The 17,925-nt window shown below is 34.5% G+C and overlaps 4 protein-coding genes across 7 annotated transcripts; 1 reads left to right on the top strand and 3 right to left on the bottom strand.

Annotated features, from left to right (window-relative positions):
- Positions 1 to 373: 373 nt before the first annotated feature.
- Positions 374 to 4,478, bottom strand: LOC18613863 (putative calcium-binding protein At1g02270). Of its 3 annotated transcripts, none has more exons than XM_018114178.2 (11): positions 4,281 to 4,478; positions 3,968 to 4,156; positions 3,738 to 3,845; positions 3,466 to 3,571; positions 2,681 to 2,901; positions 2,491 to 2,567; positions 2,260 to 2,374; positions 2,020 to 2,145; positions 1,507 to 1,617; positions 1,321 to 1,428; positions 374 to 898 (listed from the first exon to the last, which is right to left on the bottom strand). In XM_018114178.2, exons 1-11 carry the CDS (start codon positions 4,461 to 4,463, stop codon positions 668 to 670), a joined length of 1,575 nt encoding a protein of 524 aa, XP_017969667.2. In that variant the 5' UTR covers positions 4,464 to 4,478; the 3' UTR covers positions 374 to 667. The 3 variants fall into 3 exon arrangements, with proteins under 3 accessions (XP_017969667.2, XP_088659040.1, XP_017969666.2); XM_088802914.1 differs by having other exon boundaries at positions 1,321 to 1,389; XM_018114177.2 differs by having other exon boundaries at positions 3,738 to 3,842.
- A 5,050-nt stretch (positions 4,479 to 9,528) lies between these two features.
- LOC18613862 (uncharacterized) lies at positions 9,529 to 10,763 on the top strand. Its single transcript, XM_018114134.2, has one exon. The coding sequence runs from the start codon at positions 9,529 to 9,531 to the stop codon at positions 10,444 to 10,446; it is 918 nt and encodes a 305-aa protein (XP_017969623.2). The 3' UTR covers positions 10,447 to 10,763.
- Positions 10,764 to 10,878: 115 nt separating this feature from the next.
- On the bottom strand, positions 10,879 to 13,779 carry MEE49 (Ribosomal RNA processing Brix domain protein). Its single transcript, XM_007051307.3, has 11 exons — positions 13,430 to 13,779; positions 13,255 to 13,335; positions 13,056 to 13,151; positions 12,826 to 12,909; positions 12,634 to 12,703; positions 12,447 to 12,529; positions 12,203 to 12,282; positions 11,893 to 11,991; positions 11,693 to 11,801; positions 11,342 to 11,431; positions 10,879 to 11,224 (listed from the first exon to the last, which is right to left on the bottom strand). The coding sequence occupies exons 1-11, from the start codon at positions 13,661 to 13,663 to the stop codon at positions 11,186 to 11,188; spliced, it is 1,065 nt and encodes a 354-aa protein (XP_007051369.3). The 5' UTR covers positions 13,664 to 13,779; the 3' UTR covers positions 10,879 to 11,185.
- Positions 13,780 to 15,086: 1,307 nt separating this feature from the next.
- On the bottom strand, positions 15,087 to 16,920 carry LOC18613860 (WAT1-related protein At3g30340). Of its 2 annotated transcripts, none has more exons than XM_088810337.1 (6): positions 16,661 to 16,920; positions 16,435 to 16,497; positions 16,227 to 16,343; positions 15,735 to 16,146; positions 15,484 to 15,635; positions 15,087 to 15,398 (listed from the first exon to the last, which is right to left on the bottom strand). In XM_088810337.1, exons 1-6 carry the CDS (start codon positions 16,840 to 16,842, stop codon positions 15,254 to 15,256), a joined length of 1,071 nt encoding a protein of 356 aa, XP_088666463.1. In that variant the 5' UTR covers positions 16,843 to 16,920; the 3' UTR covers positions 15,087 to 15,253. The 2 variants fall into 2 exon arrangements, with proteins under 2 accessions (XP_088666463.1, XP_017976159.2); XM_018120670.2 differs by having other exon boundaries at positions 15,087 to 15,392.
- Between the last annotated feature and the right edge of the window lie 1,005 nt (positions 16,921 to 17,925).

Here is a 17,925-nt window from a genome sequence, read left to right as displayed (position 1 = left end):
CTGCTTCCTTTGAGGGTCTATATCTCTATATGGATTTGTTTTCCTGTGTTCCCCGTTTGGATCATCAACTTTATCCCCTTCCAGCTTGTTCTAATGGAGTTTATTGAAGAAATCATGTACACGCCTTGCCCCTACAAGCTAAAATTTGTATCATCCAACGGAATAGAATGTCTCTAACATTAGGTGATTAATTCGATATTTATATATGAAAATGGAAATGGAAATGAACAAGCCCAATGGACTTGGAATGCGTTTCTCTCATCACATGCCATTAGGTATGGGCTTAAGCTTATCCAATGCGTCTCGAGGAGTTGGGCTTAAACTAACCTTCTCCAGTTCCAACCCAGTCCAGCCAGCCTTGCACGAACTATAGTTTTCATGAATAAGTATGTCACGAGTGATGAGATTGTCATTCAGTAGGTTGTTCTACTTGACACTGGAAACTTGTAAATACAAATAAGGCCAGATAGTTTGCCAAGTCTGCTTGCCTAACAAAATTGGCATTTACATTTTCTTCTTCTTCTGGTGCTTGTTCGCCATAAATGGCTAAACAGAAGTGAGGAACCAACTTTCCATGGCTATACAAAAATGTATTTCCAAAACTTTACAGAATTTTTTGAAATGTGTAAACAAAAGTTGTGTTATTTTTGTGCTATCAACAAATGTTCTACAGGCTTTGCCGTGAACACTGTAACCTCACTGGTGAGAACACTGCAGTGAGTCGGGCATGATCAGAAAGCGAGTAGTTTTCTGGCCATATCCCCTTCTCCACTTCACGGGGGAAGAGAACTGCATTCTTTACTGCCAAACCAATAGCTTCGTCCTCAATGCTATTATCGGAATCCTCCAAGGTGCAATCTTCATCCATATGTTCTGACCATGTAGAATTCCAAATTCTCTGCATCAATGCCAACCAATTACTGACTGTTTGATTCTAAAAACAAGGAATTATGGACATGAAAGATTTGCAAAATGATAAGCAATGATGATAATCCAACGCTGTAAGCATACAGAACAAAATTCTGAATTTATTTTAATCTTTTCAATTTTCAGGAGAGAAATTGCTTAGATACCACATTGATATAAAGCTATTTTTGAGACAAAGATCACATCAAATAATGTTGCCAAAACTTATTATAGCAAAAAGCATGTGTTCTATCCATATGCATTTTCTCATGGTAGATATTACCACTTGATCACCTAAAATTTTAGAAAGTGGTGAATCAAAGTGCCTTACAGGTGAAAGAACAAAAGGCATCCTACTACTAGTAAATGGACTGAACCTTACAAAAAAAGGCATAAATTAGGGATGTAACACACCTTAAATTCTTCATAGTCTAGAACGCCATTTCCATCAATGTCTGCTTGGACCCAGAGATCTTTTATTTCCTGGAAACTTAGTCCGTGAGAAAGACCAGTTAAATTTACCTGTATAAGGTTCAAATAATGGTGAGAATTTAACCACTTCCATTATATAACGATATCAAGGAAGCAAATGAGATGTACCTGTCTAAGTGCTTTACAAAAAGCTGAATAAGTTATATAGTTGCCATTGTTGTCAGCCCTCAGAAAGGAAAAGGCATCATTTTCAGCCAATGAAGCCTTTTGAAGTTGATACTGAAACCAAGAAAAAGGAAAGTAAATTTTAGATGTGTAATTATGATAGGTGGTTATCATCATTTGCAAAAGAAAAGGTAAACCACATGTTCCTCATCATGCACCTAATCATAAGATACACAAGCGTAAGATAAGAATCAGAGAGATGAGTACTGAATTGAGATTCCAGAACCAGTCACTTGACAAGTCCGTTAACAAATGAAGCATGGATCACAAATTTGACAAGAGTTTATCAGATTGAGACAAGCATATGTAAATGTCTAATTGCACGTTCTGTAGAGAGGGAAAGTATAAATTTGGATACTAACTTTCTAAAACCAAAACAAGCTACAACATGAGCTAGAATGATGGAAAATTTGGAACAATAAATTAACAGCTTCGTATGAATAATGCTTAACTAACCTTTATTATGCCAAAAGCTGCTTCAGCCCAACTTATCTTCAATGGTTTTTGTGACTTATTAGGATTATGAAGCCATATGAAATCGACACCACAGATGTTTCCCCTATGATTTCGATGGCTAACCCACTGTAGGATAGAAGAGAGTAGAGTCACCATATTTAATCAGTAAGCATTGCAGACTCCAACAATATGGTGGTATATGATACAGCAATGTTAAAATCTGAAATTATACATACTAACCTTGTGAGCATCTGCATCGCTGTCTGTATATTCATGAGCAATATCATAAGATGATACAAATCCCTGGGACCTAAGGAATTTGTAAACGTGCCCACGCTTGCTTCCATTCCAGTCACTGCAAAATCAATAACAACAACAAAATAAAACAAATGAGACCAAAGAAAATAAAACAAAATCGAATGCCCTCCTCTGAGGAGATCATCAAACAATAAAATCAAACACAACGCTTACCCACAGAGTATGACAGGCATCTGGCTGAGTTTGTTTTCTTCCTGATATGTTTCCAGATATTGTAGTATTTGGTAAACCTAAGAGAAATACCAAACTTAGAGGTACGTATAGTCTGTTGACTTAGAAAAGAAGAACTGAAACAGAAACCAAAGTCGTATACAAACATAATTCAGAAGAAGACAGTATCTACCTGATGCAGTCTTACAATAGATAAACTGGAATCATGAGGAAATAACAGGTGAGTGTTCACAATAAGAATTTCTTGTTCAACACTGTCATTCCAATTTTGTGAGAAAGGAACAACTGATTGAACATGTAACAATTGAGCAACACGGTCTCCAAAGTCATTGAAGAGCAACTCTCTATGATTTAAAACCCTGAAGTACTCCTTGTGTATAGCAGTCAGCAAACCTACGGAAGTAAAATTAAAATAACTTCTCAAGCCTGAGGCTAATAAGTAATTAAAGAAAATAGAATCATAACAACAAAAACATCAAGACCTAAAGTAATTGAATTTAAATCTCGCAGGATGGTCTACACACATTATAAGGACTGTAAACAACCTAAAAGATATGACCATCCTCCTCCCTGTCACTGGCAGCTGAAAAGATAGAGCAAAAGGGAAGATAGTGAATTATAAAGGAACAAGTTCAGCACCCAAAACGTGAGAAAATGCTCATGCTACTGTTTACCCTACTCTACAGGAGCCGAGTCATATGGTAGACTTGCATATAGAAAGTGAACGAGTTAGACATGAACCGCCAAACTGAAGAGCACCCAGCTGCAATCAAACTACATCTAATATTACAAAATTTTGTGTCAAACTCTCAAATTCTCTAATGATTTTGACTTGATTTAAACTTAATTTAAATATACTTTGGAAAGCATATGAGAACATTACTGTCTACCCGTTTTTCAAACAACATCTTAAAAGTTGTCCCCAGTATGAGAAGATATAAGTTAAAGGGTATGTACCATCTCCTCGGTTGTTCGTTCTTGCAAGCTTGAAGGTATCATAGCCAGCACCACCAAGCCTTTCTTCATACATATGCACCAATTCTTCATTTCCAACCCAAAATTCCTAATCATCATACCAAACATACACGTCAAAAAAGGCTTACGTCATCAGAGTTGAAAATTAAGGGCCTTAGCGGAAGGAAAGAGTCATTTTTAATTTTAGAATTCATATTATGCTAAAGTCAAAACTGATGAAAGAGAGAGAGTGCAAAAGGGCACATGAAACCCACCTGGAGACAGATAATGGAAGACCTCTCATATAGCAACCAATCTACAATCCTCTCATTTCTAGCTAGCCAAAATGCTTTAAAATCACTTTCTCGTACGCTCTGGTTCTGCTTCATCATCAGTCATCATCCAAAAGAATGAAATTAGCAAAATTTACAAATGGAAAGATATCAATAAAAGCAAAAAGAATTATTAATGGCAAAGGGAAAAGAAAAAAAGAAGAAGAAATCACCTGCTGATCCAATCGTTTGTAGATAGGAGCCAGGATGTTGAAGGTGGTGCAAGAAACGCAAGGCTCCCCCATTGTTGAAGAAACATAACCAGTTTTAGTCCTCAAAATCGTTCCTTTAGAAGGAACAGACTCGTTTTCACTTGAATCCACATTAGCAATATCAGGGTCATTATGAAATTTCAAAATCACCTTTCAAAAGAAGAAAAAAAAAAGCAATAAAGTTAGAACCAAAATCATTACAAGACAGGAATTTGGAAGAGAAACAAAACCCAAAGCCCCAAACAATGAAAAAAGATTCCAAATTTCCACATACCATTTCAGAATTCTTCCCACTTTGATTGTTGTTGAGGTGAGCAAGGAGATAGGCAGAAATGATAAAGGGGATGAAGCAAAAGATGAAGGTTTTGAAAAGGGTGGTTTTAATTAAGTTTGATTTAGGCCTCGGCCTTGGGTTGTGGACAGAGTTTGATGGAGGGTGAACTATGCCTTGATTCATACGGATCAGATTTAATTTATAGAGAAGTTGATGGAGAAAATGATTGATTGAATTTAGGGGGTGGGTTTTTGGCTCTGCTTACTAAAAACAATGGGGTCCCATTGTATAATTTTTTATAGTATTCTCTTAATAAACAGCTGGCTAGGCTGATGTCCCTCAGCATCATGTTGTGGGCTATTTTAACTGCCTTTTTGTATCTTAACTGCAGCAAGAACATTCCATTTTGATTCAGGTTGGTTAATTTACTGATTAAACCAGCTCCTTAATTTATTCTCACTCAAGTCGGACTCATCAGTCATTTTCTCACTGTATGCAAAGCTGGAAGATCAGGACCATTCAGGGAGGAAAGTTTTTGCTTTCTCTTTTTCTTTCTGGAGAGCAGCCGCATTTATTTAGCATATAGATTTCAGCAAAAGACCGGTAAAAGACCGAACATGCAGGCTATGTTTTTTTGACAAACAGGGCAAGGGCAAAGGTTCCTGCACCCATTACTTTTCAGGCTTTTAGCACATGATTATCATGATTCTTTCTAAATTTTCTTCTACTTTGATTAGTACGACCTTTTGTAAAAGAAATTAAAGATATTGGATCAAACCATTTTTCTTTTTTTAGTGAGTGGATATGGCTGAGACAAAATGTGATTTGAGTTTCATTAACTCATTTAATCAATTTTACTGAAAGATTTCATATGGTAATTGGAAGTGTTGATCACCTACCTACCTTAAGAGAATTTGTCATGAAATTAAATTAGTGAGCTTGTGTCAGGTAATATTTGCTGCATTTTGTATAATAGAATATTAAGGATTTGAAAATTATATATCCTTTTAGTAATAGAGTCAACTAGGTTTAAAGAATATTTTTGTAGGAATGATGTCCAACTATATATCATTGTGGAAGTAAAATATCACGTCGGTGCCAGAGCCAGAATAAAGGGTCACAAGATGGTTTTTGTACTTGGAAAATATATCTTAGTGTTTGTTTCCTTCTCGTGAAACCACTTGGCAAGAACAAAATATAAAAAAAAAAAATAATATCGTTGAAAACCCCTTCAATAGTACAAATAACTTTTGCAATTAAAATAAGATATTATTTTTTAAAAAGTTGAATTATTTTAAAATTTTTAAATAAATATTTATTTTTTATTATATTTAATCAAAATTGTGTTATTATTATTTTAAATTAAATATTTATTATAAATAATAATTATTTAAAAATATTATTTATTATTTTATATTTACATAATGTTGATATGAAAAATAAAAAATAATACATGATCACAAATATAACAAAAAATAAAAGATAGAAAGAGATTTATATTAATAAAAATGAAAGAGAAAGTTTTGTTTAATATTACCTAAAAATAGAAAGCTAATTAAGGTAGGGCTGCCAGCCTCCTAGATATTGGACTGAAGTAATCTTTTGTTGAAGTCTTGACCCACCGTCCCACCTCTGATATGATACTATTAGTACTAAGAAGAAATTGAATAATTAATAAATTAGAATAAGAGAAAACCAAAAACAGAAAAATTAGCTAAGTGAAAAAGGAGACGCAAATGCAACCGCGTGTCCATGTCGGTGCCTGCCTATCTGTCTTTAATGTATCATAATCACGTACGGAGTAATACACGGTTGTTACAAAAATTTGTGGGCATAATCCAGGTGGGACATTTCTCTTCAGATGACTTCCAGGCTCCAGCAAGGTTAGCATTTTGATTTCTTTTTTCTTTTTTTTTTTCCTCTTTCCTTTCTTAATAAAAATCTCGTCAGAAAGATTTCTAGGGAGTGAGGCAACTTAACAAATTCCGAAATTGTATTACTAATTAAGAAATGAGATGATTTTGAAAGTAAACTTAACATGAGAATTGAAAATTGAAGATGGGAAGTAGGCGAGGCAAGGAAAGATGTGGAGGAGGTGAGTTGCCACATGTGTTACGACAAAACTTTTAAAAAGGAGTAGGTGGAATACTTAAGTCTTACATTGAGCAAGTAAAAAGATTTTGAAAATTTTATAAATATAATTGTTGTATATTGTAATTAATTAATTATTCATAGAAAAAATAATAATTTTGTGATAAAATAGTATTAGAATAAATTCGATCCACATCGAACACTTTTAAAGAAGAGACAAGTAAGATGATCAACAGTGAGACCACATCGATTAAATAAGGAAATTTTCAAAAACTTATAAATATAGACACTACATATCTTATTGGATATGGTAATTTTGGACACAATATATTAACACAATATGAAAAGATACATGATTCAATAAATTTGAGTTTATCCTTAATATTTTTTGTATCTAATTATATCTGACACATTTAAAACATGTAAATTTTTATATCTTAACATGTATGACACGAACAACATATTTAATTAATTGTATTATTGTGTTTAAACATGTTATCGTATCCAAACATGTGTATACGTAATAAGTTTATCAACCTATTAAAAATTAATAGGCAAAGACTATTTTAACTTTACTTAAATAATTTTGGTTTGTGTGTTTGAAATCGTTCATGGGTGATAATATAATTAATGATATGTATCTAATTATGAATGAAAATTATAGATGATTTTTTATATTATTAGTATTTTAAGATTGGATGTTAATGATGAATTTTATCATATTATATGATAATAAATTTTATGTATGTTATTTACGTTAAATTTTATTATATTTGATATTATTATTATTTTATTATTATTATAATTATTTTTATAATTATTAATTTTAAATTTAAATAATAAAATTATATTTAATTATAAATATTTTTATTTAATCATGTTAAACGTGTTATTAAATTATCGTGTCTTATATTGACACATTTAATAAATGTGTTATTGTATTGTGTTATGTTACATGATTATTAAACGTATACGTATACATATTTCAGATTTAAAATAAAATATTATTCATATTTAATTTTAACGTGTTTTATATTTAATTGTATTTGACACATTTAAAATACAAAAACATAAATTATCAAGTTTATATCTTATCAAGTTAATATTTTTAAAAATAAATTAATAATTACATGAGGGATACATTTGTCTTCCTGAAAAACAATAAAACACCCATTGTCAAAGTTTGCTTTTCTTCTTTTCTCTCTTCATTGATTATATATTAATTACACCAATATCTAGAACGCTTTCCATATGTAGCACTTCATGATATTTTTTCTTTTATATTTAAAATAAAAGATTTAAATTTTATTTTTTTCAAAAAAATATGATATATCAATTAATAAATTAAATATTCAAATATTACGATTTCATGATATTTAATGCATCTTTGACTTTAAAAAGCAAGATGAATCAACATATATAAAAGGCAGGAGCAGCTATAATTGTACACTCAAAGATTTAATAGGAGCTAGTTTGAGACCGACAGAAAGAGAAAAAGCCACTAGTCCACAACATTTGCTGAAGGTAATGAATGTATGAGAATATTAGTAGTATAGTAAAATAAGTAGATTCTCTCTAATAATAGTACTAATAACAACAAAACTGTTTTTATTTATCATAATATTGATATATATGAAGGATATAATTTTTAAAACAAAATTTAAATTATTCAAAAAAGTTTAAATAAATTTTAATTCTTATATTACATTCAATCGAAATTTTATATATTTTTATTTTAAATTAAATAAATTCTTGAAGTTTTCTTTTGAATTTAATAAACTTTTATAATTAAGAATTAACTTAATCAAAAGACTACTTGTCATTTTATATCATATGATGTTAACGTAGCATATTAACAACTTTAATGAATGATGATGTGATATGATGACTAATAATGTAACATTTTTCAGTTTTTACATTAACGTTACTTTAGTATCACATGAGTGTAAAATGATAAATAGTATTTTAATTAATGATAATTAATCAATTATTAATTATAAAAGAACATATTTGATTCAAAATTAAAATATACAAACTTGATTAAATGTAATAAAATAATAAAGATTTATTTAAATTTTTTTTAATAATTCAAGATTTTTTCGAACATTATATCTATATTAAACTAAATTTGACTTTACAATTAGTTTTATAAAATTAATGTAACTTCTAATTTTATCATTTATATGACACAAAAAGTATATTGTGAATTTGGCTTAAAGTCTTGTTTAGCTTATGCATAAAATGAACCAAATTTTGCACCCCTTGAATGAATTGTTGAACAAATATTTCCTATCACATGGAGTTGTGAAGTTAACAATTTAAAATGTGACATCATATTTGAAATAAATGTTGTATGAAGATTCGTTGCACATAGTCCTTAAAATTCATAGTCACAAGAGCAAATAGTGCCTGAATTTTGTGAGGTGACGACTTGGCAATTCGTGGCGAAAGTCATTGGGCTGTCGTGACTGGTGAGAAAGTTTCAAGTGCCCCATTTGTTACGTTTCACGAATATAATTTGGGAGGCCAGATTGTTAATCCGTCACCAAATCAGTAGCGATCACCCACCCAACAACATTTCTTCAGAACCAAGTTCCTTCCCTCCTCCGCTGAATACACCTCACCAACCGCCCAAAGGAGTGTTGTCTCCAACTCCCAAAGTCCCAACCCAGAATTAATATATATAAAATCTTTCCAAGACTGATATTCTTCCAAAACTACATCAATTACTGCTTCTTGTTTGGTATCCTGGAAAAGGGAAAGCACAAAATCTAACCTTTTGATTCATTTCAAGAATAAAGATCATGCACTTCCTAATGTTCAGGCCAAGTAGGAGGGGGTTTCTTCAGAAAAAGCAATCTAAGAAAACTTGAAAAACTTGACAAATAGAACCAATTTGAGGAAGCTGAACCTTTTATTTTTATTTATAATTAAGAATGTTTAACCAGTAATATTAAAGGTTATACTGTATAGTTAAACCAGAGAAAGAAATAAAAGAATAGATGGAACTTCATCATCCATTCACCAACCTAAAAGCATATCTCAACAGACATAAGGTCTATTTTCTTCATCGAAAGCCAGCAACTGTATTTTGCTTTTACTTAAAGTTATATAAAATAAAGGCCTGCAAGAGAAAAATGGAGCGCAGAACATCATAATGGGGAGCCAAATTCTGCACCCAAAAGTTGCACCAATTCAACCAGAATGGGACCTGGAAGACATCCGCATGGCATTCTTCAAATGCACCAGATGGCAAGTAGAGGAAACTCTGGATCCAATCAACTGCCCTTTCCATTACTTCTGCGACAGCATTTATCCAGGGAATTATCCACCGGCTGTGGATGTTCTAGTTCTTCTTCTTACAACTGCTTCATACCTGGCAACACTAGTCATCATGTTAATAGACATATCAAGAAGAGGGCGGCCTTGTCTCAGTCAATCCAAGAGATTCTTGCTGCCTTCGGGTCCGGTGTCACTCCCGCTAATCCTTTTAGCACTAGCCAATGGTCAAAGGATTAACATCCTATTTCCTCTCTCGTGCATTGCTCCAGCAATCCTTCAACTGATTCAAATTTCTGCCCTTGCCTTCGACATTGGAGCTGACAAGGACCCTAGGTACGCGTTCTTTGAAGCTTCCACAATTTCGGGGATTTTGCATGCCAGTGTATACCTGGATTCCATTATCCTTCCTTACTATACAGGTTTTGATGCTCTAGCATCGTCAACATTTTCTGGTGAGTGCCTCTCTTGCGTGTGTCGCAAAGAGGTTTTGGTTGCAGGAGGGAAGTTGATCACTTACCGGGGATGCTCAGTGACAACATTTTGTGTCATAGGAGCTCTGTGTTTAAGGATTATTTGCAGGCTGTGCGTAAAGAACAAAGGAAAATTCTTATCTATCAAGTCACTATTGGAGAGTTTAGCTTGGATCTTGATCACCAAGGATTGCATTTACCTGGTGGCAAACTCTCCGCCAGAACAATCAGTGCCACAAGCTGCTGCTTTTGGAGGCATACTATTATTAATTTGCCTTCATGCACTCAAGAAGTTCTGCACACGGATTACGCAGGGGCACTGAGTTTGAAATGATTGTATAGTAGGGGCTCCGTACGGGGCCGGACAAGGGTGCAAAAGATTTTATTATCATCAACCGTAGAAGTAGCCGCCTTTAGATGGTAAAGGTTCGTCGAAGACACTATCGACGTTGTACAGGAAGACCAAATGTACAGTTGAATACACATCTTTGCCTCATTCTAGGACGAAATAGTTGATTGTTTGGCCCAGCAATCTCTCATGTGTAGGTTCTATTCCAAATGGTACAACGGTGCCACCCACTTTTCTTTTTTGGTTTTTTGCTTATATTCTTTTTTAAATCTAACGGGGAAATGAGGAAAATGTGGGAAAAGTTGTGCTGTATCTGCTATTGAATTCCATGCTTATTTTATTTTATGTAGCTATATTGGCAGAAGACTTAACAGTGAGAACAGACACTAAAGAGTCCAAGACAAAATGGTGGAACCGCTTATCACAATTATAAATTTCAATGCAAAAACAATACAATTTCTTTCAGATCCGTTATATAATTGGGAAAAATTGATCATATAAGTATAACAATGCTCGAACCTGAGATGCCAGCACAAGGTGAAAATTTGAGCATCAACTTCATCTCTCATTGCAGTACCAACCCTCTTCAACAGAAAATCGTTGCATTCCGGGAGAGAAGCAAATGAAAGCATGAATCCCAGTTATAATACCAACCCTCTTCAACAGAAAATTGTTGCATTCCAGGTGCAAAGCAAATGAAAGCATGTACCAAGTTACAAGAAAAATCTCCTTCGGCTGGTGTCCATTTCAGGCTGATATTCAAAAATGGGAAAGAATAAATGTGAGTAATGAGACCGATAGAGATGGTTTGGTAGGAGAAAACACAAAGCAATCAATGTCCCATAGAAAATATGATGACAAGTAATTACCTTGTGAACCCACTCATATTCTCCACCTTTGGTATCAAATGTCCCATGCTGTAGACTTACCAACTTTAGCGTAAACCGAGGACCACACTCCTGCATGTTTTGACAAAACTTTTAACTATAAAATATATTCCTAACTTTATAAACAATCTAGTGCAAATGCCAGATTATCAACAGGCCAAAACCACGTGTGGCAGCAAAGTCATTTCTACAAAAGGAGATAACTCAAATGCTGGAGGATAATCCTCAGAAAAGGAAAAAGGGACTTCCAAACCCAGTTTCATAGAGCTAGCAAAATTATTTTCAAAATCTCTAAATACAATTGTATTAACAGAAACATGGAGGGAAACAGACCTGAAGACGAGCAACTACTTTTTCTTTAGCAATGCTCTCACCCTTCGCATCCTTTGCCTTTTTACCTTTTGAATCACTCTGTTTGCTCTCCTTGGTTTCAAATACGTACCTGATTGCATGAATAGACAATTTATCAGAAAGAAATTATACAATCATCAACTACTTAACTTGAAGTAGACTCAGAGGACAGGGAGGCAGACCTGTGATGTCGGAAGAATATAAAATCTCGTTGATTGTGAAACGTTACAACTCGTCGTCCTCGAAAATTAGGATCTTGGGGAAAAAGTGACTGAATTAGCCTAGACAGTACAGATCAACAAAACACAAAACTCTCAGACAGAAAAGCCAACAGAGGGAGATCATAAGATTGGAAAGCTAAAACACACATTTTTCACAGGAATATACTTGTAGTTCCAGTATAACCATCATGAAAATTAAAGGAGAATGTGCAATTTTTAGCAGAATTTAAACATCCAGTAGTAGACTATAAAATACAGAACAGTATGCAACCTCCCAATGCGATGGCCCAGGCGAGTTGTGAAGTTATTTAACACTAGCTCCGGCATGTGACTAGTAGGATTTCCGTGATTCTACAAGTACAAAAATAGAGGCAATTAATATGATTATGGTAACAACTCCTTTTCCAGAAATCCAACAATTAGACATGAAATTCATGTCCAATTTTAATAGTAGAAAAGAAAACCAATATAGCATAAGGATAGCTCACATCAAGCAAAAAGAATCAGTCTTCTACCTTAATATCCTTCCGCAAAACCAGACTTGAAAGCTTGAAATGCGCTGTAGGCCCATCAGGCAAGCCAATGATTAGAAGAGCATCTACATGACAGCCACACCAACTAGTCAGCTTTAATTCTCATAAAGAAAACAAAGCTAGAGCACAATCCAAATAAGAGAACTGTATAGAAACTCTTATCACATACCCGGTTCTCTTCGATTGGTGTGAACTACTATAATTGACGTGAATTCTTTGTTATTTGCATATTCCACAATCTGCAGTAATATGAATACATTACTTCAAAAAGATACTTACTAAAATGCTACCAAGCACTAACCCCACATTTTCTTAGTATCTTGATAAAAGAATAATTCGAGAAAATTATCATGAGAAGCACCTTTTTCAAGTCATATGTTCCTCTCTTATAGTAATGAGCATTAGGGATCACCGAAAGCAATTCGGAGATAAAAGAAGGTCCCCTCTAAAGACATAGTAATCCATAGATAAAAGATTGCAGAATATTTAGTAAGACAGATAAAAACTGTTCTAAATGTAGGCAAAAAGGAATGAAAATGGTATATGCTATGCATAGTTTCATCAAATGAGAAGTGAGATAACAGAGCATACTGTAGAATTGAAACGGCAAGTGGTGATTAATATCTTTGGAGTGCGATCACGCTTTAGAATCGAACTGAATTCATCCGCATCATTACCAGCAAACAGCTGAAATAATAAAAAAGAAAAAGATTATAATTTTCAACTCAAAATTCAAATTTTTTGAAAAAAAAAAACCCCGAATTTCCAAGAAATAAACCGATAAATTTACCTCTTCATCATCAGGCATGCAAACAGTCTCGTCAGCTTCCCTCGTATTTTCAATAGTCCGAGGGATTTGCTTCGGTGCAGGCTGCAAAAAAAAAAAAAAAATTCAGCAATCGTTTGCTCCATTTAAAAATATAAAAAAATTAAAAAAAAAAGAAGAAAGGAAAATAGAGGACCACCTCTTCTCCGAGCTCGAGAGCGCGTTTTTCGGCCGCGTCACGAGCTTTAAGCTTCTTGCGTTTCTCGACCTTCTTTTGGTGCTTGAGTTTGGCGTGTACAGCCGACCTCTTCTCCTTGTTTTTGACGGAGGAAGGAAGTATCTCACTCTTCTGCTTCATCTTTTTATTATTGTTTTTGCTATCGTTATCTCCTTCCATCCCTTCGCTTTCGCCCTTCTTTCTTTTTCCGCCCATTTTTGGCTTCGTTGCCCCTCCGGTTGGTCGATGAACACTGATTCACGGAACAAAGGGAAGATAGGAGAGGGGGTGTCTAGGGTTTTTGGTTTTGAATGTTGATAGCTGTTCATGCCCAGTAATGGATGTTGGGCCCAGTTAGGACAGGAATTTTGGGCTCCGAGGAGACTGAGCTTCTTTTCAGCCCAGCACCTATCAGTGGCTAAACTTTTTCGTTTTTAGTTTTTTTTTTTTTTTGGGTTCTTTTACTATGAGGGATATGTTAACAAGAATATTATATCTAATTTCCGGTGCATATAGTCCCGATTACGTAAGATTTGGATATTTTATATCCGGTTTGGGGTAGATTTAGGTTAATTTTACTATTCATCTTAAATATAAATATTTAAGGGATAATGTTTAGGGTTGTAAGATATGTGCTCTAATAATTTATTTTAATTTAAATTGAATATTCATAAAATTTGAATACGTTATCAATTAATAGGTATAAGTTAAAGTCTCTTAAAAATAATAAATATCTTTTTCTCCTGGTAATATCCAAATTTCTCCTAGTAAAGTTAACTTGAAACAATAATACGAAAATAACAAATATATTTTTCATTAACTTTTATAGCACTGTTATTTTAAATCTCTTTTTTTTTTCATGTTATAATTCATGCTAGTAATGAAAATTGGTATGGGAAATAAATGGTGAAGATTCAATCTGTAATATGTAGAAAGGGTTGGTAATAAGGTGGTAAGAGGTGTTTTTAGGCATGAACCTTTAAATGATTAGTCAGGTGAGAAAGAACAAAAAGTTGGCTACTTTAGAAAACCTCCAAAGAGACAAAGAAAGATATGCATAGAAGAGGAATGAAAGAGTTAAGAAAAATTTGAATTATAACAGCTTGAAAACTTGAATCGATGAGATGTGAGTTGGGAAAACATGGTGAAACCTCTAGTTGCCTTGCTTTACAACTTGACATAAAATTTAGGCTCGGTCACTTGCCAAGCTCGTAGGTTAGAGATACAAGTTATCATTTAAACCTAGCAGAAGAGGAATTCATTCACATGATCATCATATCCTGAATGCTGACCTTGTTGATCTATAGTAATTCATTGTTCTTGATGGAGTTGTGCTGGAAATAACAATACTAAATGGAAATGATCGGGAGATTCTTAGATGGAATACGAAGTCCTAAACTAATTTTTTGGGGTGACCGTCGGAGAAGATGCTTGGTGGGTTTATTATGAAAGGCCTTGCCTCTTTCCTTGCTAGTCAGGCCACTTTAATTTCTTTTGCCATTCTGCTATTCCGGGAGTGTTATGGACATGCTTATCCTGATTGGATCCTTGTGGTCCATAGAAGTTCATGATGGCTATTCCCATAATTAGCATTAGTATATAATATCCTTCTGCAATTGTCTGAACTCACATGGACATGTCAGGTAGAAATTTTGATTGCATTGAAACTTGGAAAGCAAGTAACGATTTCTATATAGGAAGCATAATTGCAGAAACATTTGTTTCGATAAGTAGTTCTTGGGAGGAGGATCGGGTCACAGGCAAACCCTTGCAGTACTAGTTGTATAAGTAGAAACTAGAGATTGGTTAGACTTGTGACCTTGCATTACGGTCCTCTTCTTGTTCTACTTGGGGCTGCTTCCGCTGATTTGTTTCTTCTGCCTCGGAGTTTCTGCCCCAGAGCAGGATATATAAACCAATTACAACTAGGATAGATCCAACGACGCTGTTCCTTGCCAATACATAAAGGATATTAGAAGTTAGAAGCAATATAAATATTTGCGAAGCAACAAGAAAGAAGGATCAAAGTAAGCTACCTTCCAAAGTAGATTTGTCCATGTAGAATGAAGAAATCAAACATAGCTACAAATATTTGCACGAGTGGAGTGAATGCAGATGTGAAGACAGGACCCTTTTGTTTGACACACCAGGACATTCCCACGTAACACAAGCCTGATGCCACCATTCCCTATTTCGGCAAGATTGAAACGATGGGATTTCCAGGTACCGTGTAACTTGATTTAATCTTGACAGAATAAAAATCAAACTTAGCAAAGAGAATACTTACAGCATAAGTCACTGTTATTAGTTCCAGTTTTCCTTTCAAAATCCATTTGCTAAAGTTCCTCTCTGCTACCAAACTTAAGATGGCTGACTGAATTGCACTGAAGAAAGACAAAAAAGCAGTGCTGGAATATTGGTATGGATATGTCTTGCCAATCCTGGCTTGCAGAAGGAACCATGATGACCAGAAGATGCAGCCTACAGTCAGAAGTATTGAACCGATAGCCCATCTCTCTTTCTTCTTAGTTGAAATCATCGTATTGGCATAGTTTATGATATGAGTTGTGGCTCGTGAATTTGATTTGACCAATGTTTTTCCTCTGTAAAGGGTCAGTACCATAGCTCCAGCAATGCAAACCAATGTACCAAAAACCTTTGCCCCCCCGGCCTTGTTTCTGATATCGACTTTCTCTAGACTGAAAATGTGTGATATCAAAGAGTTATGACTCTGATTAAACTCAAGCCAGAGAGATGCACTTGGTGTTTAAGCCTTTACCCAAATGGTAGTGCCAGCATAAACGTGACTGCAGGAACCATATTTATGAATGCGCATGAGAACGTTGCCGTAGTATATTCAAGTCCAAGAAGGAAAAAGTACTGAGAGAGTGTTGCCCTGGAGGACATATTTTAAATGTTCTTAGTAAGTATAAAGCCAGGAGAATAACAACAGAAACCAAGCTAGTATTTAGGATTTTACAACTAACCCTATAAGAGCAGTGATGAAAAGGTGGCATAGGATACGAGCTGTGAGCTTGGGTCTGCTTTTTCTACAAGGAAACCAATCAACTGTAGTAAGTGCATGCCTTGTCAAAAGTGCTATATATTCAGAATTCTCCTATAATTCAAGCTGGTGAATGAATTAGCTGAGTGCTAGCAACAAGTAGGTGATAGAACTTCATGGAAATTAGGGGCATTTTAAGTAGTTTTTACCTTTCCCAAAAGTAGGCAATCGGTGCCAAGAAAACAGCAGAAATTGCCTGACGGTATATTAAGATGATAATATGGCTCACTCCTTCATCAAGAATTCTTTTGACAAGGAAATTTGTTACAGCCAGCGCAAAGTTGACAGCTACCATTGCAGCAACAGGTTTCCATTGTCCGCAGCACTGCATCTCAAGCAGTATGCCTGAAGCAATTAGAGAAACCAACTCTCTCTCTCTCTCTCTCTCTCTCTCTGTATGTTGTAAATTCTTGAGCTTCGAAACACAATTAAGACCTGCCAATTTGTCTGCTACTATAAATAGGGTCGGCTCCTCCAAATCCGGAATATGAATTTTTTAAACCTTTTCCATATTTTATTCTGTTTCTCCGCTTTCTGCTGTACCTTTTTGAACAGTAAGAGATCACAGAACCACTGGGGAAAGTTCGTGCATCATCATTATGAGTTCATAGATTCATCACGATCACTAATCACATCTTGTTTTACAAATTATGACCACAATTAGAGCATACTCGTCTTCGTGGCACAGCAATCTATATGCTTGTTAATTGTATCGTTCAGTAGTCATAAGCATCTGTGGAAGTGGTGTCGACAGACAAGACCGAGCATCCAGTTCTTCTGAGTGGCATCCCACTCCGAAGATAGATTGACTGGGTAATGACAAATGGGTTAGAGCTGAAGAACAATATGTCAAGTCTTAAAGAACAAAAAACTAATAATATTGTATTGCAAATATCAAGTAATCGGATGCTTATTTATTCTGTTCTGCTACAAATATGATGAGAACCCTGTATAAAGATGCTGAAGGATGCTGTCTTAATGCTGTTATTGCCATTTGCCAATACATTATGGGAATAACCTTCTTTATGCCATTTTAAATATTTGTTTATTTGGGTTTGGGTCATTCTGGATAATTTCTGGTAATGGCCTCAAGCCATTCACCATTCCAGGATTATTCGTTTTGGTATGCTGCTGCAAAGGATGATAAACGTGCGGATTTCAGTGCCCATTGCTTGAAGTTCAACAGGAAATCTGTATGCTTTGTGAGCGATGTTTACTTTCTCTGAGCACCGCCGTAAACATGATGCTCTTCCCCATCCACTATTTTGGTCTTGGGAATAGTTTTCTTTTTCTTCTTTGTTTACTATATTTGGTGGAGAGATTTGAAACAATAATTGAATAAAGAAACACTTTAAAGGAAACTAATCCAAATAGAATGTTTTGGAACAAAAGGAAGTGGAATCCCAGCAACAGA

Source organism: Theobroma cacao, chromosome 1, assembly GCF_053813885.1.
Source record: "Theobroma cacao isolate CCN51 chromosome 1, ASM5381388v1, whole genome shotgun sequence".
Taxonomy (NCBI): Eukaryota; Viridiplantae; Streptophyta; class Magnoliopsida; order Malvales; family Malvaceae; genus Theobroma; species Theobroma cacao.
This window is presented reverse-complemented; position numbering and strand designations above follow the sequence as displayed.

Coding starts and splice junctions, on each gene's coding strand:
- LOC18613863 (XM_018114178.2), bottom strand. CDS start 4,463: ATGAATCAAGGCATAGTTCACCCTCCATCAAACTCTGTCCACAACCCA. Junction 3,572..3,737: donor CTTCCATTATCTGTCTCCAG/GTGGGTTTCATG, acceptor TATGATGATTAG/GAATTTTGGGTTGGAAATGA. Junction 899..1,320: donor TAGACTATGAAGAATTTAAG/GTGTGTTACATC, acceptor GCATTGATGCAG/AGAATTTGGAATTCTACATG.
- LOC18613862 (XM_018114134.2), top strand. CDS start 9,529: ATGGGGAGCCAAATTCTGCACCCAAAAGTTGCACCAATTCAACCAGAA.
- MEE49 (XM_007051307.3), bottom strand. CDS start 13,663: ATGGGCGGAAAAAGAAAGAAGGGCGAAAGCGAAGGGATGGAAGGAGAT. Junction 11,992..12,202: donor CTGGGCCATCGCATTGGGAG/GTTGCATACTGT, acceptor TGTACTGTCTAG/GCTAATTCAGTCACTTTTTC. Junction 11,225..11,341: donor AATATGAGTGGGTTCACAAG/GTAATTACTTGT, acceptor TTTGAATATCAG/CCTGAAATGGACACCAGCCG.
- LOC18613860 (XM_088810337.1), bottom strand. CDS start 16,842: ATGCAGTGCTGCGGACAATGGAAACCTGTTGCTGCAATGGTAGCTGTC. Junction 16,498..16,660: donor ATTGCCTACTTTTGGGAAAG/GTAAAAACTACT, acceptor GTTTCCTTGTAG/AAAAAGCAGACCCAAGCTCA. Junction 16,344..16,434: donor TTCATCACTGCTCTTATAGG/GTTAGTTGTAAA, acceptor TATGTCCTCCAG/GGCAACACTCTCTCAGTACT.